The sequence below is a fragment of the Mustela lutreola genome, chromosome 8 (assembly GCF_030435805.1).
Source record: "Mustela lutreola isolate mMusLut2 chromosome 8, mMusLut2.pri, whole genome shotgun sequence".
Classification (NCBI taxonomy): Eukaryota; Metazoa; Chordata; class Mammalia; order Carnivora; family Mustelidae; genus Mustela; species Mustela lutreola.
Window position 1 is genome coordinate 98,367,877 of NC_081297.1, and position 23,748 is coordinate 98,391,624.

The following is a 23,748-nucleotide window of genomic DNA, read 5'->3' on the forward strand; positions in this document are numbered from 1 at the left end:
CTCACCTCAAACAATGTCAAATCAATATCATACATGTCTTTTTGCCTTTCTCTTCAGTTTATATAATATTCAGTTTATATAATATTATATATATATTTCTTTTCTCTTTGTATAATAAGCAGTTCTGTTTATTATGCTTATTATACTCTCAAGACTTCAAATATATAAAATGTGTTCTAAAAACATAATTGCCTGGTTGTTTAGCCTTATTTTAAAATTTAAGTAAGTTTGCCACCAAATCCTTTAATCTTGGTATGTCTTCCATTACTGAGTTCTTCATTTTTTATTTATTTCTTATGTATCTAGGGCTAATCATCAAGTAGTTCTATTAAAATTAACTTAATTTCCCATGTAATACAAAAATATATTCTCCTTTACAAAATAAAACTTCATATTAAAGGGAAACTTTTTCAATACTTCAATGATCATCCATATATGTTTAGAAATACTGTGCACATGAATGTTTACATATGTGATTTATATAACTGGTATATGTTTCATTCTGTAACTAACATTTATAACTTTTTACTGAGCAACCTATTTTAGAAATCTAGCCATATTAAATTATAGAAGTAGGTAATCTTTTTCAGTCCCTTTTAATTCCATACTATCAATATATCATGGTTCTGATTGTTTTTTAGCTATTGATCAATTTTTTTAAACTATTTGCCAGAATGAATGAATGAATGAATGAATGCCTCCTTATATATACATGCAAGTATATTTAAGGTAGATAACAAAATGTGAAATTTCTAACAGGGAACATGTATATTCTTAAATTTTAATAGAACTTAAAAACCTTTCTTTTATTACCTAAATGTGTTAATAGTCTCACCAGTTTATATTGTGCTGCACAATCACCATCATCTTTAACCATCAGAGTTTTCAATTTTCATGAAAAATTTGCATGAAAAATAGTGTTGTTTCTATCTTAATTTCTATACTCACAAGTGAATATGAGCTTATTTTTACATATTCATGAATGACTTCATATCCTTTGACCATTCAGGTTCTAGTGGTTTGTCTTTTTTTCTGCTTCATCTGTATGACACTGATTTTTTATCAAATAAGTTGCAATTTTTTTCGCTTGGCAATTTGTCTTTTACCTTTGTTTATGGCATCTGTTTTCTTATTTTTTTGAATGAAGGTAAGAGAGGTTTCTTTAACATATAAATAATATATACGCAAGTATGTCTTACAGATATATCTCTTATTATAGTTTTATGTGATAAGAACACTTAATGTGAGATCTATCTTATTAACAAGTTTTTAAGTGTAAAGTATGATACTGTTAATAGTAGGCACTGTTCTAGAATGTATGTTGGTACAGCCACTCTGGAAAACAAAATGGAAACTCCTCAAAAAATTAAAAATGAGCTACCCTATGACCTAGCAATTGCACTACTGGGTATTTACCCCAAAGATATAAATGACATGATCCAAAGGGATACTTGCCCCCCAATGTTTAGAGCAGCAGTGTCCACAATAGCCAAACTATGGAGCGAGCCCAGATGTCCATCGACAGATTAATGGATAAAAAAAGACATGGTGTATATATATTTATATAATGCAATATTACTTGGCCATCAAAAAATTAAATCTTACATTTGCAACAATGTAGATGGAACTAAAAGGTAGTATGCTAAGCAAAATAAGTCAGTCAGAGAAAAGCAATTATCATGGGATCTCACTGATATGTAGAATTTAAGAAACAAAAGAGAGGATCATAGAGGAAGGGAGGGAAAAATAAAATAAGACAAAATGGGATAGGGAGACAAACCATAAGAGACTCTTAACTAGGGGAAACATGGGTGGCTGGGTGGTTTAGTGAGTTAAGCGTCTACCTTCAGCTCAGGTCATGGTCCCAGGTCCTGAAATCAAACCCCACATCACAGTCCCTGCTCAGTGGGGAGTCTGCTTCTCTCTCTCTCTTTGCCCCTCTCCCCTGCTTATGCTGTCTTAAAATCTTAAAGGAAAAAAAAAAAAAAAAACTGCAGGAAGCCAACTTAGGGTTCCTGGAAGGGAGGGGGATGGGAGGATGGGAGAATTGGGTGATGGGCATTAAGGAGGGCACGTGGTGGAATGAGCCCTGGGTGTTATATAAATATGACTGATGAAACTGAGCTCTGCTTCTGAAACTAATAATGCACTATATGTTAATCAATTGAATTTAAATTAAATAGTAGGCACTGTTCTCTACAACATAATCCTCTTGCATAACTGAAATTTTGTACCCTTTGACAAAAATTTCAATATTAATTTCATGAGGAAAGGCGGGCAGCATGAAAATAAATACATTTCTCTTTCATCATCCTGAAATTTACCAGGACTAAAACGGCGGTACATATATGCCTGTCACCAGCAATTATTTTATTTTTAGTGAGTCAAACGTCGTTCTTCTTCACCCCCAACTTCCACATCTTCCATGAAAATACTATCTTCATATCTGGTGAAATTTGATGGCAGTGAGGACAGAGCATTATTATAGAATTCAGAAACTTTCAGAGATTTTTTTCTTTGCTTATGTATACATTAGGGTTTTTTTCATTACACTGTTGAATAAAGAGGTTAGAGATGAACACTAAAGAGATCATCTTGTGATAACCATCTCATGCTAGCCACAGGATGACCACAACAGAGTCACAACATCATGGACACTTCTCAATCTGTAGCCTTCTTTTGGAATATACTCTACATATGGGGGAAAAAAAGGGATGAGGAAGGAGAATTTCTGGAAATCTCAGTTTCCCATTCGTACACATTTAAGATAAATACACACACACACATAAAACAAGCATATTAAAATAGTGACAACTTTTCAGAAGTTTAAGTGTAAGGCACAGTTCTGGCTTCTGGGTTTGGAGCTCTTCAAGAAGTTACATGGCAGAAGTAATTTCCATTATTTCTCTAGGTGCTGAGGTATCTGAACAATTATCTTTGAAGTTGCCAGAGAATGTAGTAGAAGAATCTGCCCGAGCCTCCACCTTCGTAGTGGGTAAGCTCCAGCCCTAGTGAATTATTCTCCTGTATTGATTGTTTTTCCTTTATTCTTTTCCATAAATACTCAAAATCACCATTGTAATATTAACTTGATTCTTCCCTCTTTCTTTGGGCTTTTGTATTATTCCCAATCATACTTCTGTCCCTGGACAGCTCACCCTTACTAAAAATATTTATTTTTCAATCTTCCTAAAATTATTCATTTCTTCTTAATGATTCACATAGATTATAATCTATAAGCTTTATCACATCCCATCTCTCTCACTCTCTAGGAGACATACTGGGCTCTGCCATGAAAAACATACAAAATCTCCTCCAAATGCCGTATGGCTGCGGAGAACAGAATATGGTCCTCTTCGCTCCCAACATCCATGTTCTGGATTATCTAAATAAAACACAACAGCTGACTCCAGAAGTAATGTCCAAGGCCATTGGCTACCTCAATACTGGTGAGTGATTAAATGAGTGAAGACTTCACAGTGTCATTTTAACAATAGATTGGATTTCCTAATAGGCTTGAGTTACTTATCAAGTCTATGATATGTTAGCGAATCATAGTATCATAGTTACTATGATAGGAAGGACAGTTAATTTTAAGATTATCCAGGGTCCAGCCTCTAATAAATGTTTAAAATGAAGAACCTTGTAACATAGGACAGCAAAATTTAGGAAATATCACAAGAGAAACTGAAGCATTTTAGTAATTTCTCTGGCCGCAACATACACAGTCGATCAAATTGTTTCATTAACCTTCCGTTTCAGGTTACCAGAGGCAGCTGAATTACAGGCACCATGATGGCTCCTATAGCACCTTTGGGGAGAAATATGGCAGGAATGAGGGCAATACCTGGTAAGTGATTGACAGTTCTTTGAGGTCCTATTTTTTTTACCAGCTCTTTACATATATTATCACAATTACATTCACAGTAACCTTATCAGATATGTATTATTAAACCTCTAGTTGGTTATACTTGACAAATATAGCAAGGTAACAAGCGGAAAAGCTGACATTCAAATATATGTTAGATTTGTTCCCTAAATTCATCCTGTTAGTAATAACCAAGGTATTCTTTCTAAAACAGCTAGTTTTTTGAGAGGAAGAGCGCACGAGCAGGGGGAGGGACAAAGGGAGAGAATCTTAAGCAGCCTCTGTACTCAGCACAGACTCCGACGTGGGGCTCGATCTCATGATTCTGAGATCATGACTTGAGCCAAAAATCAAGAGTCAGACAGTTAATTTCAGGTGGTTATCTGACTGAGCCACCCAGACACCCAGAAACAGCTCTTTTTTTTTTAATGGTTACTTTTTTTTCTAGAATAGTTCCCATAGCCATGAGTTTTTTAATACATTACCAGTGAACATATCATCTAATTTCTAGATAAACATCTAATTTCTAGATGTTCACTTCAGCTTTTAATATGTTTTTATATCATGGTCATCCTGACTGTGAATACATTCACTCATAGGAAGAAAGAAAAGAGGAGAACCCAGTGACAAGCAACATTGTTTTAAAATCCTTAAGGTGTGGGGCTCAGTCAGATAAGCACCTGACTCTTCATCTCAGCTCAGGTCTTGATCTCAGGGTCACAAGTTCAAGCCCTGTGCTAGGCAACAAGGTGGATGTACAGCCTACTTAAAAATAAATGGATAAATAAAATCCCAAAGGCAAACCAAAGCAGTGTGAAGTTATTCAATCTTCTTTTTTTTATTATTCTTTTTTTATTCAACCTTCTAAGTAAGGAGATTCTGCCATCTACAGAAGGAAATCTCTAATGAGAAGAAAGCCTTACTCAAATAAGTAAAAACAAGTAACATCAGAAGTTCTTATGGGGTGCCTGAGTGGCTCAGTGGGTTAAAGCCTCTGCCTTCGGCTCAGGTCATGATCCCAGGGTCCGGAAATCAAGCCCTGCATCAGGCTCTCTTCTTATCAGGGAGCCTGCTTCCCCCTCTCGCCCTCTGCGTGCCTCTCTGCCTACTTGTGATCTGTCTGTCAAATAAATAAATAAATAGAATATTTAAAAAAAAAAAAAGGAAAAGAAAAAGAAGTTCTTAGACTCTCTGTAGCAATGAGAAAATGAGTCAGCAAGGAAATACTAGATGTAGCCAACAAATCAAGCAGTCTAAAGACAATGGGAATTCTAAATACACAGGAATAGTTGTCAGGTGACTCACATAAATGTAAGCAGTGTCATAGGAAGCTTTTTCTGTGCCACAGTTATAAAACTATTGTAACAACATAAATATCATCTCTTCCGCCCTGCTCAGGCTCACCGCTTTTGTAATAAAGACTTTTGCCCAGGCTCAAAACTACATCTTTATCGAGAAATCACACATCACCCAAGCCCTCATCTGGCTCTCCCAAAGGCAGAAGGACAATGGTTGTTTCAGGAGTTCCGGGTCTCTGCTCAACAATGCCATTAAGGTGAGGTGTTCTCACATTCGTTTTGGTTTTTTGTTTTTTTTTCTAATAAGATTTTATTTATTTATTTGGGAGAGAGAGCGAGAGAGCACGAGCAGGGGGAGCAGCATAGGGAGAGGGAGAAGCAGTCTTTCTTGTGAGCAGGGAGTCCGATGTGATACTCCATCCCAGGACCCTGAGATCATGACCTGAACCGAAGGCAGGCACAACAGATTGGGCCACTCAGGCGCCCTTGGAATTAGTTTTGATTTGTCCATTTATGATGTCCACAAGGATGAGAAGAGGTAATAATATAGGAATATTTTAGCAAAGGTAACTAACTAACTAAAAAATAAATAAATGAAACCTGGATAGTACCAAGAAAGAGGGGATGGGACTTAGCTTGATTGTGGTAACTGGCCCCATGGGGAGGAATCTGAATCGGGATAAATTCCAGGACACAGCAGAAGGCAAAGAGCTGGTGAAGAGCGTGCTCAGAAGTTAAATTACTCTGATCTCTCCCTCTGACTCTCACTTACAGGGTGGAGTGGAAGACGAAGTGACCCTCTCTGCCTACATCACCATTGCCCTTCTGGAGATTCCTCTCCCTGCCACTGTAGGTACCACCCCCTCCCCTGTGTAGTTCTAGATGCAGTGACATCACTGCCCTGCTGTCAGAACCAGCCCTCTGCTCAAAGTCTGGTGTCAGCTCTCCCTTTATGCCTGGGATGGTGCTTCCCAGATCAGCAGAAAATTTGGACAATCCACTAAGAAAGATTGACACCATCCCAGGGTATGGACCTCCCACTGCTGCCATGTACACACCCAAAATGAATTCTAAAAATATGGCCTGTGTTCCTGACTTATGAATGTCATGATAACACGAAGATACTTTTCTCTCCATCCACAAGAATGAGAATAGATGAACACATGCCTTTGAAAATTGACCTGTGCTTTCTTGGTTCCCTCCTTGTTCCCCACCCCAGCACCCCGTTGTCCGCAATGCCCTGTTCTGCCTGGAGTCAGCCTGGAAGTCAGCAAAGGAAGGACCCCATGGAAAGCATGTCTACACCAAGGCACTGTTGGCCTACGCTTTCGCCCTGGCAGGTAACCAGGAGAAGAGGAGAGACGTACTCAGCTCCCTTCATCAGGAAGCCGTGAAGGAAGGTGAGCGCACATCTGCGGTCCTCTCCCTGCCCCCATTCTCTGTGTCAAGAACCGTACAGCAGAACCCCCACACCTACATTCTGTGACCCCTTTCCCCTGGCTTCTTTTGTCTATATCACTATAAAATCTGGGTTCTCTTAAGCAAGTCACACATCAAAAGATAAGAGGCAGTGTAGTGTAGTAGTGAGACACCCAGCCTCTAGAGACTAGCTCCAAAGCCTCTTAACCTACGAGGCCTTGGACAACTCACTTACCATGTCTGTGTTTCAGTTCCTGCAATGATAAAATGTGGATAATAGTCTTTACCTCATAGGGTTCTGTCAATATTAAATGAATGAATACAAGCAAAGCACTTAGTAAATAATATGGTACAAGTAAGTGCTGTGACAGGATTACCTATCGTGATTTTAATAGTCATTCTTTTTTTTTTTTTTTTAAGTTTTTACTTACTATTTGACAGACAGAGATCACAAGTAGGCAGAGAGGCAGGCAGAGAGAGAGGAGGAAGCAGGCCCCCTGCTGAGCAGAGAGCAGATGCGGGGCTTGATCCCAGGACCGCGTGATCATGACCTGAGCTGAAGGCAGAGGCTTTAACCCACTGAGCCACCCAGGTGCCCCTTTAATAGCCATTCTTAAGATATACCCAGTCCTTTCCTGGTGCATCATACCTTCTTAAACATAAGAAAAGAGTGAAGGAAGTCACCTCACAAATAAATTATGGTATTTTATGCTCATATCAAAAGTCTGATAATGTTGACAAATCTATTCATATTCACACGATATTTCTATGTGTGCTGTGGTCTATATGAGGGGTCAAAGAAATAGAAAATGCAAATGCAAATAATACTTTATCCAGTAAAACATATTTTACCTTTCACCCTTGACAGTGCCATTAATTGCTTATCCTTAAAATGTATTGGGAATATTTCAGATATGTAAACCACTTTATACTTTCCTCCCAGTTTAAGAAACACGAAATGACCAGTGCAGGAAAAATTCCCTGTGTACTACTCCCACCCCAAAAGGTAGCCATTATCCTGAATTTGTCCTTATAATTTCCCTGGGTTTCTTTATTTTTCCTACATACCTATTTCTAAACAATATTTGGAATTTTTACGTGTTCCTCATCTTTACATAAAGGTATCACACTTTTGAGTATTTCTGCATCTTGTTTTCTTGCCTGTTTGTCTGCCTTTTGTTTTTGATATTGAACCCTGGGGGAAGAGGAGGCCCCATATGAGTGCCTGTGGCTCTAATGCATTGTTTTCACTGCCACATAATATCTCACGATATATACATAGGTCATGATTTATAGTAAGGAGTCTCTCCCTCATGGACGTTTTCTTGTTTCTTATTTGTGGCTATTGCAAACCACGCTGCAATGAACACTCACAAACATGCCTCCTTGTACCTGTGTGAGTTTCTCTGAGCTACACTTCCAAGAAGTGAATTGCTGATTAGCAGGCTAAGCACATCTTCCTCTTTGCTGGATATACCCGAATTGCTTTCCAAAGAGCAGCTTCCTTCCCTCGGCAGCGTAAATTCCTATTATTTCCCATCTTCGTTAGCCTTTGGTATTTTAAGATTATGTACTTTTTCTGGCCTAAGGAGTATGAACTCCATTATCTCATGTCATCTGTGATCCTCACAAGAAACTTCTATAGAAAAAGGCTCAGTGGGTTAAGCCTTTGCCTTCGGCTCAGGTCATGGTCTCAGAGTTCTAGGATCGAGCCCCGCATCGAGCTCTCTGCTCAGTGAGGAGCCTGCTTCCTCCTCTCTGTCTGCCTGCCTCTGCCTACCTGTGACCTCTCTCTGTCAAAAAAATTAATATAATCTTTTAAAAAAAAATTTTTTTTAAAGAAAAATTTGTAGAAAATTTAACAAAGCCTAGATAAGGTCTGATTAACATCAAAAAGAGGAAATTCCCACAGCTGGTGAGGGATCTTGCTCTGCTCTGTCTCCCCAACAACCCAACCACAGCAACTTTTTGGAAACTTTGATGGCTGTGGGCTTCTGACTCCAGCAACATGTCTGCCTTCACCTAACTGAAACAAACAAGTTCAGATTTACACAGAAGGAAAAGCATCTAGATAAGGTTAAAGAGTGTACTCCACTTCAGCTCTGGCTTAGGCACTTTCACTTCACTTAAATAAGAATAGGTAGTCACTCATAAATCTCTTTTTCTCATCTCCAGAGAGTTCTGTCCATTGGGAGCGACCTCAGAAACCCAGGGAACCAGTGGGGCATTTTTACAAACCTCCGGCTCCCTCAGCTGAGGTGGAGATGACATCCTATGTGCTCCTGGCTTACCTCACAGCCCAGCCTGCCCCAGCCTCAGAGGAGCTGACTTCTGCCTCGCACATCGTGAAGTGGATCACAAAGCAACAGAATTCCCACGGGGGCTTCTCCTCCACCCAGGTCTGTGTTTCCCAGAACCTTTCACTTCACCTTTAGGTAGCAAAAGTTTTGGGATGGGCACCTGGATGGCTCAGTGGGTTAAAGCCTCTGCCTTCAGCTCAGGTCGTGATCCCAGGGTCCTGGGATCGAGCCCCACATCAGGCTCTCTGCTCAGTGGGGAGCCTGCTTCCCTTCCTCTCTCTCTGCCTGCCTCTCTGCCTGCTTGTGATCTCTGTCTGTCAAATAAATAAATATTTTTTTAAAAGGTTTTGGGGACATCTGGGTGGCTCAGTTGGTTAATCTGCTGCCTTCGGCTTGGGTCATGATCCCAGTATCCTTGCTCAGCAAGAAGCCTGCTTCTCTCTCTGCCTCTGCCTGCCACTCTGCCTGCTTGCGCATTCTCTCTCTCTGGCAAGTAAATAAATAAATAAAATCTTTAAAAAAATAGTTTTGAACAAGCTATAAAGACACACAAGAAGAAAAACTGAAGTTGAAAATAACTTGAATGAGGTAAATATTACTAGTATTCAGGGATAGTGAGGAAATAAGGAAAAATGAAAGTCAAAGAGGGCTAAAAAGAAAATGTCTGCAATCCTGGGATTCCATCCTTGTTACCATCATGGACTTCTCCTCCCGACAAAAATTCTACCTCCCTAAAGAAATGGGACCTGGTATGCAATGGCCACAGCAGAATGAATTTAAAAAAAAAAAAAAAAAAAAAAAAAAAAAAACAACCAACAAAAAAACTTACCTTCTGGAATCTTCTGGAAGTTCTAAGAGTGCCTTTCAAAAGTACCTTTCAAACTGTTCCCAGGAATGCTGCTCAAAACCCAATAACCTCTCCTTGCAAATCTCTCCATTCGTAGGTCCCCTTTAACTGGCTTATTTTAAAGTGGACACATTTTATACTTCTACTATTCACCTCTTACTATACAAACATCTGTTCACCAGGAACATGAAGAAATTTTTTTACTGAGCCAACATTCATCAATATGTACACAGCAGGTCATTTCCTTTTCAGAGAATTGAGAGGTTATCCTAAAGGCTAAACCTAAAAGAGAAAGAGAAAGTGACAACATGGCATCCCATCTTTTTTCCATTGTAATTTATCTCTTACTTTTCCATATGAATGGAAAAAAACTGAATACTTTTTACTACAAGCCATTCTTTCTCAGTAATCTATTATTTAATGGTGAGTGCTGTGAAGTGTGTAAGCCTGATGATTCACAGACCTGTACCCCTGGGGCCAATAATACATTATATGTTAATAAAAATAATTTTTTAAAAAAATCTGGAAAAAAAGAAATTTATTCTTTAAAGACTCATTCAGGTTCAGGTTCAGTGCTGATGAGAATGGAGAATATGACATGTAGGGATGGGAGGAATCCAGACTTCCAATAAAAAAGGGAGAGCCATAAATAATTATAATTAAGCATGACCCTAATCATGGTGGCAAAGGACCTAGGGCTTCCTCAGGGCGCTGACCTCACCCTAGAGCAGAGTTTCATCTGGGGTGAGAGCTGGACTGAATTTTGGCTGAATGGTGGCGGGTATGACCATAGTTATTAAGCAGGACCTCTGAGCAAACAACTAATGCCATTAACTGATTCCAATTCATGTATATTTTCCACATTCCATATCCCACAAGTATTTATAGAGAAAGATCCATTTTCTGAGAAATAAAATGCACTCCTAAAGCAGATATGTGACTGTTATGGTTCGATCTAAGGATTAGAATCAATCTTGAAATTAGAGCTCCAGTATTTAAGTAGTGAGGGGAGCCGGAGAGAGTGAATCAAGGCCCCCGTTGTGGCGGCTGACGTGGGCCTTTGGGCTTCAGAAGGTTACCAAGCCTACGCAGGTTCTCTCACTCCTGTCTTCCAGGACACAGTGGTGGCTCTCCAGGCCTTGTCCAGATACGGAGCAGCCACCTTCACCAGGACTGGGAAGCCCACACAAGTGACCATCCAACATTCGGGAACACTTGTCGCCAAATTCCAAGTGGATGACGACAACCGCCTGTTACTACAGCAGACCTCACTGCCAAAGGTGCCTGAGGAATATACCATGACGGTGACAGGAGGAGGTTGTGTCTACCTCCAGGTGAGATTCTTGGTCCACATTAGCCATTAATCTCTGACTCGGCAGAGGAGAAGGCAAGTCAGAGAAAGAGTTGAGGAAATTGGGAGAAGGAGAAACACAGATTTTTGTCTTTGATATTCCACAGACATCCCTGAAATACAATATTCTGCCAGAAAAGGCAGAGTTCCCATTTGCTTTGGAGGTACAGACTCTGCCCCAAAGTTGTGATGGACCCAAAGCCCACACCAGCTTCCAGATCTCACTGAAGGTCAGGTAAGACCTCTGCCTGAATCATCTAATTCTGTTTATAACAACTAGTCCTCTTACTGGAGTTTGTCATTAAGCTGAGCAACATGTCCATAAATATCTGCACTACGTTTATTGAAAAAGCAGTGTGTCCTCGGGTTCATACAGAATTTCTCTGTGGTGGGGAATTTATTCATGGTATGTCCTGTCTCCAGGATCTATGCTTGTTGAACCTCGTTATTTAAAGGTTAATTCCCCTCAATAACAGCTAAAAACAGAGAACATTCATCCTTGCCTCTGACCTGAATTCCTGATTTAATACTAATGTCATAGATCCATTCTTGGATTTCATTCTATTACAGAATATAAAATGTATATTCCATGTATAATGTACATGTATGTATATGTACATGTAATATAGAATATTGTAATATTGTAATAGAATATAAATACTGACCATTTCAGCAAGGATGCACCATAAAATGATAAGATCAGTCGACCAATAAGCCAATCTCATTTTATAGTTCTGTGTTCTAACATAATTTATTAGGTCTTACATTTGTGGACTTTATATTTTACAAGTTTTATGCACTTTTAATAAGGCTATAATGGTAGACCTTTTGATATTTGATATCATCCTTGCTCTATCCAGGGCAGATATGGAGAATTCCTGAAAAGCATGAATAGAAGGAAGTAGTGACTCTCTAATTAGAATTCCTACTGGCAATAAATAAATCTCAGATTCTATACAAAATAATCAATTTGGGAGAAAAATAGATATATATATACAGCACTATTCAGATGGCTCTAGGGCTAACAAAAAATGTATCTGTCCACAAGAATATTCTAACCTGGGTGGGGATACTATTCAGGAAAAAAAGTTAAAGTACATGTCACAAATAACTGGCAGAGATTAGAGGTCTCAGACCCAGCTCTGCATCACATGCTTTCTCAAACTGCAGTGCCTCGAGTCCACACATGTGAAGTCCTGACTCATCAGGTCTTGGGTACAGCCTGGTCTTTGTGGTTTCAACACATTCCCTGGAGATTGTAATGCATCCACTTGGGGAGGACATTTAGGAAGCCCTCCATGTACCTTTGAGGGCAGTGAGGGCTTGCTCTGGGCATAGAAAAGGAGAATACTTAGTAACACAGAAAATTTTAACTCCTTTCTTCCCTGAATCTTCAGTTACACCGGGAGTCGTCCCGCCTCCAACATGGTGATTATTGACGTGAAGATGGTGTCCGGCTTCATTCCCCTGAAACCAACAGTGAGAATGGTAGGTCTAGCGTATGTCCAGGAGGCTCTATTTTATTTAATGTTTTAGGTGTCTCCGGACTAAGAAAATATTAGAATCTTTTCAGTCACTTCTATGAAACGTCAAAAAATTACTTTCTCCAAAGTCAGAAATAGAATTTAACATGTTTGTATACAGGTTTTTTGGTGTGTGTGGACTTGCTCATTAAGCTTTGTTTTAGGGGGTCTCAAAATTCTCTGACAAATTTTTTGGTCAAGTTTCTCCCATTAAAAAGTACTTGTTTTTAAAACTAATAAGTTAAAACTCACACACACACACACACACACACACACACACACACGCACATACGCATATATACACAAATGAATGATCCACAAAACATTCTCTCTTCCCTCCAAAGGTTTTCTGGGGCATTTTTATCATTAGCCAGTCTTCCTTTTAAACTTAAGTGGCCAATTAAGACACACATTACTGTAACCATTCTTCTACAGCTGGTTAGGACTGGGGTGGAGGGCATTAGGGATAATATTCATTGAGCCTCCTGAACTTTCCGTGCAGACTTGGTGACCTTGCCAGCTCCAGCAGGCTTCCCGTCACTGCTTTGGTGACACCCACAGAGACTATCTGTTTCATGTTACAAACAGCTCCCTTCCAAGAGCCACATCTACTAGAAGAATGTCAGCAAGCTCCTGCTTTCATGGAGCTTAGACACTTAAGAAGATAAAGCTTGGGCTCCTGGCTGGCTCAGTCAGAAGAGCATGAAACTCTGGAACCTCAGGGTCGTGAGCTTAAGCCACATTTTGGGTGTAGAGGGTTACTTAAATAAATAAAACTTTAAAAAAAAAAAAGAAGAAGAAGATAAAGCTTATGCACCAGTGGAAAAAAATACAAAAATGACCAATAGATAAAAATGACCAATAAATATAAACTCTAATTATTACAGAAGTTCAGAGAAAAATGAGATTGCTATAAGAGCAAGCAAAAAGAAAAGTTTTAAGAGAAACCCTCCTTGGGCGCCTGGGTGGCTCAGTGGGTTAAGCCGCTGCCTTCGGCTCAGGTCATGATCTCAGGGTCCTGGGATCGAGTCCCGTATCGGGCTCTCTGCTCAGCAGGGAGCCTGCTTCCTCCTCTCTCTGCCTGCCTCTCTGCTTACTTGTAATTTCTCTCTGTCAAATAAATAAATAAAATCTTTAAAAAAAAAAAAAAAAAGAGAAACCCTCCTCTTGAAGGAATAGAATATACATTGAACATCGAAATACAGAAAGTTCCCAAGTTTAGGATACTTATTTCACTTCTCTTCAGATATATCAACTTTACACATAGGTCATGTGTCCTAATATCAAACCCTGCATCCCAATTATCTCTCATTTTTAATTTAAAAACATTATCATCTTCACTTACAAAAATCCCTTGAAGAAACTTTACCCTCAGGCTTAATTTGGTAATAAAAATTCTTCGTTTCTCTGGTTTTCGCAGAGGCTTCACCTGTTTATTAACATTTGTGATGTATTAATTTTCTTCAGCTTGAAAGATCAAACTATGTGAGCCGAACAGAAGTCAACAATAACCATGTTTTGATTTATCTGGATAAGGTGAGAGTCCTGCCAATCTAATTGCAAAAAATATATAGGCAATAATCTCTCGAAGGGAGATATACTAATCCTATCCTAAGGAAAGTGAATGAAGGCATTTTGGAGACATCGCCTCCATGGCAAAAGTTTGAGCATTCTAATATTAATTCCAGTAAATACTCTCCTCTTCTTTATTTGCAATTCATGTAAGACTGTGAGAAAAAATGACTATTATAATATGAGGATATGAATACTTCTTGACCTCATAAACAAAAAATTTCTCTGCACAATGTGTTTATGTCCATAACCTGTTTGGAAGATATCAAGTAATGTAAGAAAGAAACCCATTGGTTTCTTCCTTATATTATTGTATCAACATCAACATAATTGATGTTATACATTACATATTACATATATCATACCTCAGATATATCAATTATATAATTCACATCTCAATTATTATGTCGACAGTATAAAACGAGGAAATACTGACCATTTTAGCAAGGATACACCATAAAATGATAAGATCAGTCAACCAATAAGCCAATCTCATTTTCTAGTTCTGTGTTCTAACATAATTTATTCATTCTTATATTTACGGACATTATATTTTACAAGTTTTGTGAAATTGTAATAAGGCTGTAATGATAGATCTTTTATATGACTTGTTAAGCCAACACAGTATTTCTACAAGACAGAGAAGTAAAACTATACCAAATCTCTGGATATGGAAAAATGAATGTCGTCATTCACCCAACAAAATCATGTATCATTCACCCTTTACAAAGAGCCCATGGACCAGTATTGATCAGAGTATATGAATTGTTTGGGTTATTTAAGCAAAATTTAGGGATATTTTCATTCACCCTGGGAGCTTTCTGTGCCACTTAAGGACACTGTTAGTCGATAAAAAGTTTTTCTCTCCAAAAGTAGATGACTAATTAAACTCATTCAAAGAAGAGAGAAGAAAGCTTGTAATTCCCTTTTGCTTTCTAGGTGACAAATCAGACACTCAGCATGTCCTTCACGGTTCTACAAGATGTCCCAGTAATAGAGCTGAAGCCAGCCATAGTGAAAGTCTATGATTACTATGAGACAGGTGAGTGTGAAAAACTTTGACTTAGAAACTAAATTTCTGGTCACAAAAATTTAGATTTGAGAAATGTGGGGGGGCAACTTATTACACTGTTCTTTAATTTTGTCCCCATCAAATCTGACTCTTCTCTGTCTTCTATACATGTTATAGAAACTATCTATCATACAAATACATCAACTACTAACACAGACCACCTGTAGGATATTTAGTTCCCTTTTCTTCAGATAAATCAACTGCAAAACAATGTGAGACTTAAATACATAGAACAACTGAACTGTCTTTCAGACGTTTAGGGGAAAGAAATATACTGTATTTGAAGAGTTAACATATAAAACAGCAAGCAATGTATGAAATGGATGATGCTGATGTTTCTGATACAATTCTTCCCATAATAAAATATTTTTAACTGACCTGTATTCCATAAATCTTTCCCTCTCACTTCACCTAATGGTTTTGTTTTCATTCAGATGAGTTTGCAATTGCTGAGTATGATGCTCCTTGCAGCAAAGGTAAGTAATGCACTTTCTTTCCAAATGCAGTCAGAACCCCTTGGCTTGTCTCTTACATCCCTCCATAAAATTCTGGCTAACTATTTTTCATAGACATCATCTTGCTCACAGTGCAACTTATTAAAGAAAAATGCATTTATTGGGAAAGGGCCACTGATAGTCAAACTTCACATAGTTCATAGGATTATTTGTTGGATACATATAAGTAATAAATCTCACTTCCCACTATGCCAATCAGGCCTCCTTAGACAGAATGCTACCCAGATCTGAGGGATGGAAGAGTCACTACTCAGGAAGCCTGAGTCCATCTTGATTCTCTCTTCTTTCCACTATCACAGATCATGGAAATGCCTGAAGATCACCAACGACAAGGAAAACCGCTTTGCTGGGGTCCCTGTTCCATGGACTGAGGTCTCTGTAGATGAAAAGAATTTTTGTGATCTATGAAGATTTGAAATAAACCTTTTTACCTGGTCAATCTTTATCACTGTTTCCTCATTCTTTCAATAAACATTTATTACATTTCCATACAATTCCCGGTAGATTCCTGGGGTTAAAAATTCATAGCAATCAGGGGTTGAGGGACTTCAGCAAATGAGAACTATTACAGCAATGTTGGTCTGAACAGCCTTCATTAGGGGTTGCAGAGAAAGTATTGGATTATGCCCTAGGACAGTGTGAAGGGTGTTTAGCTACAGGAATACCCTAAGAAAAAGTCAGCATGCATTTTATGACTAGAAAAGAATTTTCACATTAAAGGGAAATAATGAAATACAATGTTGGGTAAGTTACATTGGGAGACATCATCATTAGTTGGAAATTTACCTGAACAGGGATTACATCTCCTCAGAACCAAATCTGCCATTGACTGATACAAGTGATTTGTCAGTTAACTGTGGGTCTCAGGTTCAATAAAGGATGACAGATGGAAAATGCTGAAAGGGTGACATGTTAGAAGCAAGCTCTCTTAGGAGTGCCTGAGTGGCTCAGACAGTTGAGTGCGGGACTCTTGATTTTGGCTCAGATCATGATCTTAGTGTCATGGGATCGAGCCCCTCTCTCCCTCTCCCACAGCCCCTCCCCCCGACTCTCTCTCTCTCAAAAGAAAGTGAGCTCTCTTAGAAGAAAGGGTATATAGGACTCAAAAGCCCGAATAAGTATGTTATATTGGAGTATTTTTTTTTTCCCAGAACATCAAACCAGGATCAAAGGATAGGTGTAAACTCAAGGAGGAGTTCAGAGGCAGAAATCACTGGCCAGGGGCGCCTGGATGGCTCAGCGGGTTAGGGCCTCTGCCCTCAGCTCAGGTCATGATCTCAGGGTCCTGGGATCGAGCTCCGCATTGGGCTCTCTGCTTAGCAGGGAGCCTGCTTCCTCCTCTCGCTCTGCCTGCTTCTCTGCCTACTTGTGATCTCCCTCTGTCAAATAAATAAAATCTTGAAAAAAAAAAAAAAAAAAAAAAAAGAGGGACGCCTGGGTGGCTCAGCAGGTTAAGCCGCTGCCTTTGGCTCAGGTCATGGGATCGAGTCCTGCATTGGGCTCCTTGCTCCTGCCTCTGCCTGCCTCTCTGCCTACTTGGGCGTACTCGCTTGCTCTTTTTCTCTCTCTCTCTGGTAAATAAATAAAATCTTTTAAAAAAAAGAAAGAAAGAAATCAGTGTCCCCAGAATACCCAGTCTCTACATTTTCTTTGTGGTAAGTATTGAAAGCATTTATTTATGGGTGGAGGGACAGAAGCCTCAGGAGTTCACCGAGATCTCTGGAGTTGTCCTAGGAGTCCATGTCTTCATTGGGGTTAGTTTGACTGAAGCTTGGATGGTATCAGCTAAGAACTCTCAAGGACTTTGAAGTTCAAGCATTATTAGCTCTATCCCTGGACTGGGCAAAAGTAAAAGATAAAAGCTATCACTGAATTCCACACATTCAGGCACCCCCCCTACTTGAATCCCAGATCACTTGCCCAGCTGCAGTAGCACAGCCGAGACCCCACACAGAAAAATTCACAGCGATGATGAGGCATAAGATTTATTCAGCACAAACTCGATAACCAGGGCCAAGCTATGATTATCCTAATGGTAAAGTGGTCAGGGACTGGGTTTCCCTCTTCTGCGAATCCTCTTCCTTCCACATTTTACATTATTTGCAGTGTCATATGGTAGGGGAAAAGCACATGTTTTCACAGATGTGGAAAATGGAATGGACTCAAAATTCAACTCTGCTACTTAGCACCTATGGAATCTTACCCACACTTAACTCCTCTCAAAACTCAGTTTTCTCATCCGTAAAGAAGGAAATCATTATCACCCTCCACAGGTGTGTGTGTGAGGGTGCAAAGACATCCACTGGAAGATGTTATTTATCTGACAGAGACACAGAGAGAGAGGGAACACTGTCGAGGCAAAGAAAAACAAGGCTGTACCCACCTCGAGTCTAGCCCTGACATAAGTACAGCCATCTTGACAAAACAAAAGCTGGCACTTTGTACCCCCTTTCCACCCACTCCCCTCCCCTTGGTAGTATGTGTGACATCCTCAGCCACCCGGGGCTGCCCTAAAAGAAAAACAAATAGCTAACTTGCTGAGATCACAATCCTGCAAGACAGGAGTCTCCCTTGGTTTACAAATGTCCTGGAGATTTACAACAAAGAAGCTATCTTAACAATAGCCCAATTTCCAAAGGTAAGTAACGCAGTTCCCCAAGCCCTAACGTCGCCCTCCCCACCATAAAACTAAAGAAGGCTGAGGCAGAAGGAAATGGAAATAAAGTTAAATTTCTCCTAAGCCCAAATCTCACTAACAAGGACACTTGATAGGAGAAATGTGAAACTTTATCTCTAAACCTCCAAGATAGTGTCGAGAATCATTCCCAAGTATATGGCCCACTGGTATACATCTAAAGGGTTTCACGAGAAGATTTTCAGTAATAAATAACCTTTCTCCCAACAATAGCTAGCCCTGCAAGGTCCTGGAGACCTTGCTTCCAAAATTCCTTAGAGACTTACAACAGCCCCTTTGTCCTCACCCACTGCCGAGTCCACCCCTACTCTGCCTTTAAAAACTTTGACTGTAATCTGGTTTGGGGTCCAAGTCCCTACTCCATTGTGTTAGGTATACTTGGGCCCAAGCTTAAGCTTGCTGAATAAACCCTCATATGTTTACATCGGTGTTGGCTCCTTGATGGTCTCTCGGACGCGAAAACTCAGGCACAACAAACACAAGCAGGAGGAAAGGGAGAGGGAGAAGCAGGCTTCCCGCCTAGCAAAGAGCCGATTCGGAACTCTATGGCAGGAGCTAAGCACAAGGCAGATGCACAACTAACTCAGTCATCCAGGCGCCCCAATTAAATAATGTTTTAAAGCCTGCCAGTAATAACATGATCTGTCCAAGGGAAATCCATTCAGAAATAGGAATGCTCAAGGTTGTTTCTGAACAATAATAACAATGCACTGGAAAGCAATTAACCACAAAAAAGCAAATGTGAAATGGCTTACCATTTTAAAAATTACATTTTATATCCAATCATTTTCTCCAATTTCCTGTGCACAGAGTTAATAGAAATCTGAGGCTTTAAAAATATATTGGAAAATGCAAGTAATTGGGTCCATGCCCTTGTATTCATTGTGCTGGCAGAGAAGGGAATGGGGAGATGACAAGGCAGAAGGGCCTGAGCCTGAGGGGCTCCTGCAATGGTTAATGAAATATGACACCAAAGACACAGATAGTAAGAGAAAATATAAGTAAACAGAACTTCGTTAAAATTAGAAACTTCATGCATCAACGGACACTTTCATTTTTTTATTTTTTTTAAGATTTTATGTATTTATTTGACAGAGATCACAAGTAGGCAGAGAGGCAGGCAGAGAGAGAGAAAGGGGGAAGCAGGCTCCCCCAATGGATACTTTCAAAGAGTGAAGAACGACCCACACAATGGAGGACAATATTTGCAAATCACTTATCTGATAGAAGTATGACATTCAGAATACAGAGAGAACTATAAATCAACAACAAAAACAGAACCCAGTTTAAAAACCTCCAATTTGGGACACCTGGGTGGCTCAGTCAGTTAAGCGGCTGCCTTTGGCTCGGGTCATAATCCCAGTGTCCTGGGATCGAGTCCTACATCGGGCTCCTTGATGGGCGGGGAGCCTGCTTCTCCCTCTGCCTCTGCCTGCCACTCTGCTTGCCTGTGCTTGCTCTCTCTCTCTGACAAATAAATAAACATAAAATCTTTATAAATAAATAAATAAAAATGTCAAAGCACTTGAATAGAGATTTCTCCAAAGAACATACAAAAATGGCAAATACGTACACAACAGACACTCAATACCATTAGTCATCAGGGAAATGTAAATCAAAACTACAATGAGATACCTCCTTAAGCCTACTAGGATGAGTAATTAAAAAAAAAAAAAAAAAAGGCAAGTAACAGTCGTTGCCCAGGATGTAGAGAAATTTTAACCCTTATATATTGCTCCTAAGAAGGTAAAATCCATAGCCACTAGGAAAACACTTAGTGATTCCTCAAAAGATTAAACACTGAATTACTGTATGGTTCAACAACTCCACTCCTAAGGACCAACTCACCCCAAAGATCTGAAAACAGCAGCTCATACACCACTGTTCACAGCAACATTATTCCCAATAAGGTAGAAGTCAAGCGTCCAACAGCAGATGAATGGAAAAATAAAATGTGCTGTATACTTGGGCTGGAATATTATTCAGCCATAAAAAGAATGAAGTTCTGGTACACACTGCAACTGCAGGAAACTTAAAGACATTATGCCAAGAGAAGTGAGCCAGACACACAAGGACAAAAACACTGTCTGATTCCACTTGTATGAAGTTATCTAGAATAGGCAAATTCATAGACAAGAGGTAGATTAGGAGCTACTGGAGGCAGGTGGAAGATGGGGGGCCAGCTATTGTGTAGTGAGTAGAGAGTTTGTCTTGTGTCTTAGGAATGATGAAAAGGCTTCTTTAGGGGCACCTGGGTAGCTCAGTCTTGTTAAGCATCTGCCTTCGGCTCAGGTCATGATCCCAGGGTCCTGGGATCAAGCCCTGAATCAGGCTCCCTGCTCAGCGGGAAGCCTGCTTCTCTCTTTCCCACTCCCCCTGCTTGTGTTCCCTCTCTGGCTGTCTGTCTCTGTCAAATAAATAAATAAAATCTTTAAAGGAAAAAAAGAAAAGAAAAGGCTTCTTCAGAACTAGTAGGGATGGTTCTACAACATTGCGTATGTAATTAATGCCACTGGACTGTACATTTAAACAATGGTTAAAATGGCTAATTTTATACTAAGATTTTTTCCACCAATTTTTGAAAAACAAAAAAATAGAAACCACAATTTGGATATTGAAATGTAATAAAATGTAGTATTGCACAATAGAACACTATAGGGCAGCTAAAATGAATTATCTGTCTCTTTATACATAGCAACATGGCTTGTGAAACACTATAACTGGGAGAACATAGCAAATTTTAGACTGACTATTTGCATACTGCTACCGTTATAGAGAAAAAACACTCAGCCGTGAGTTTTTTTCTATTGAGATACATAGATGGATGTAAAATAGTGATTTTTTTTTAAAAAGATTTTACTTATTTATTTGACAGAGAGAGAAATCACAAGTAGGCGGGGCGGGGGGGGCAGGCTCCCCGCTGAGCAGAGAGCCCAATGCGGAGCTCGATCCCAGGACCCTGGGATCATGACCTGAGCTGAAGGCAGAGGCCTAACCTACCGAGCCACCCAGGTGCCCCGTGATTGTTTTGTTTTTTTTTTTTTAATTCTAAATATCTCTTTGGAGAGTGTGGAAGACAGCAAATGAAGGGTAGTCACAGAGAACTTTCTCTTCATTTGTAATCATCTTTTTTTTTTCTAAGTATGCTTTCCATGCTTTTAAAAGAATGGAAAGAAAACTTCCCTGGAGAGAAACAAAATAAATGAACAGTGGATATTTCTAAAACAGGAAGTAGAAGAGTAGGGCTGATGAATGGAAGCCTTTTTTATTTTTTCTTTTTAATCTTCTGCATTTTTACCCAGTGTGTATTTTACTTTTGTCAGTTTTTAAATGCTGAATGGCTTCCCTATGTTATAAGCAATATTTAAGGCTGAGACATTGTTATTACTCCACCTGTGAAATGTGATTATGAATTTATCTCTGATTTTTTTTATTAGAACATTCAGAAACTCTTCTTCTATTAGATGAAATTCTTAATTCTTTACACATAAATGGCAGATTTTACCCACCTGGGGCAAGGAAAGAGAGAACTCAGCAAAATCCATGGGAAGTTTATGGGATCCCATAGGGAAAAAAGTAAATACGATTGATTTGCATTTAAAATGTCCAGTGAGGGGCTCCTCTGCTCAGCAGGGAGCCTGCTTCCTCCTCTCTCTCTGCCTGCCTCTCTGCCTGCTTGTCATCTCTCTCTGTCAAATAAATAAATAAAATCTTTAAAAAAATAAATAAAAAATAAAATGTCCAGTGAGTCAGTTTGTTTAATTTGCCTTACAACCCAGAAAAAAAGTTGAAAACAATAATAAAGCCTGGGTTTGCATTCCAGGCGTTGTCTGTTTTTGTTTGCAGCCCTCTATAACTGACCAGATGCTTGTGGACTATCATAAAAGATGTCTTTCATGCATCCTTTAAAAAAAAAAAAAAAAGGCAAGATGGAGAGATATTAAAACTCCCCTAGACAAAAATTTTGCAGGGGATTAAAGGAGCCATTGTTCTCACTGGACAATGGACTTGGGTCATTTGGGGGAGTAACCTTAAAGAAACAAGATCTTAATACTCAGAGACTGACACTGTTACCAAAGTATTGTATTTTTATAGCTTTTAGAAATGAATGAAATTGCCTAAATTACCAAATTCATTTTTAAAATGAAAGAATTATCATCTGATGAATAGCAATCATCTGAAAAACGTTTATTAGGTTTTTCACATAGTGTATTCTCATTAGCTTCCCATAAAAACAAGTATAGAGAATTAATATCATAGCATACATAGTTGGGCTGGCATTTTGAGAACAAAAAATTGGTCATGTCCAGTTATTGGGCTTTTTGCATTTGAAAGCAGTTAATATTTAACTAGACAAAATGTCCCTCAGCCACCGTAGGACTCAGGCAAAGTGCAGCTAATGTACTCTTACGTCATTTATTCTGATAAAGTTCAAATACAAGACAGAGACTCCTAGAATGCAGGAAGACAGGAGAGTTAATCCAGCCACACTGTAATTGTTATGGGAAACAAACATTTCATACAGCTTTCCTGTGCGTCTAGCCTCATAATCCCTATCTGCGTCAACTCTCAAATATTTTGCTTTCTGTTTCATGTTAAGGAACCACGCGTTCATTCAACAGTCATTCATTGAGCAGCCACACTGTGGACCAACAGGAAACAGAACAGAAGGCAAAATCTCTGCCTTCAGAGAACTTAATATTCTAGAGGATGTAGAAAGATTTAAAAAAATATATATATATAATATATATTTTTTATATATAAATTTTTATAAATTATATATATTTATATATAATATATATAATTTTTATCTATATATTTATATATAAGTTTTATATATAAATATAAATATATAAATATATATATATATAAACAAGAAATTTAAATTGCAAATAAGAAATGTTTCCTGCTATGGAGGGGGAAAAGGGGAGCACTGAAGTAGGGATGGGGCATGGTTACAGCTCCACTCTGCGTGGGGGTGCAGGAAAGACCTCTGTAAGAAAGTGTTGGGAGAAGAGACTTGTAAAAGGTGAAAAAATACTGCTCAGGGAAATGCTAATCACTTCTCAACTACATTTATGTGCTGCAAAAAGAATCAAGGTGTGTCCCAAATATTGAACCCTCAGCCCTCAAAGCAGTCACCTTTAGCTGCAACAAAACCTTTGACTTACTACTATCCTGAGCAAATATTCTCATTTTCCACGTGTGCCGTGATGTGGTAAAGTCTGGGGAACACTATTTTTTTTTAAGATTTTTTAATTAGTTAACTAATTTGACAGACGGAAATC

The 23,748-nt window shown here is 39.0% G+C and overlaps 1 protein-coding gene across 1 annotated transcript in view; it reads left to right on the top strand.

Moving 5' to 3' along the window:
• Window positions 1-16,210, top strand: part of LOC131839081 (alpha-2-macroglobulin-like) — a 40,069-nt gene extending 23,859 nt beyond the window's left edge. The window contains exons 23-36 of the mRNA XM_059186183.1: window positions 2,912-2,995; window positions 3,273-3,449; window positions 3,763-3,850; window positions 5,267-5,423; window positions 5,941-6,015; window positions 6,386-6,566; window positions 8,761-8,984; window positions 10,848-11,066; window positions 11,191-11,318; window positions 12,481-12,571; window positions 14,074-14,142; window positions 15,118-15,220; window positions 15,685-15,726; window positions 16,065-16,210. Coding sequence (XP_059042166.1) covers window positions 2,912-2,995; window positions 3,273-3,449; window positions 3,763-3,850; window positions 5,267-5,423; window positions 5,941-6,015; window positions 6,386-6,566; window positions 8,761-8,984; window positions 10,848-11,066; window positions 11,191-11,318; window positions 12,481-12,571; window positions 14,074-14,142; window positions 15,118-15,220; window positions 15,685-15,726; window positions 16,065-16,081 — 1,655 coding nt within the window. The 3' untranslated portion in view covers window positions 16,082-16,210. The remainder of the gene's footprint in view (window positions 1-2,911; window positions 2,996-3,272; window positions 3,450-3,762; window positions 3,851-5,266; window positions 5,424-5,940; window positions 6,016-6,385; window positions 6,567-8,760; window positions 8,985-10,847; window positions 11,067-11,190; window positions 11,319-12,480; window positions 12,572-14,073; window positions 14,143-15,117; window positions 15,221-15,684; window positions 15,727-16,064) is intronic.
• The last annotated feature ends 7,538 nt before the right edge of the window (window positions 16,211-23,748 follow it).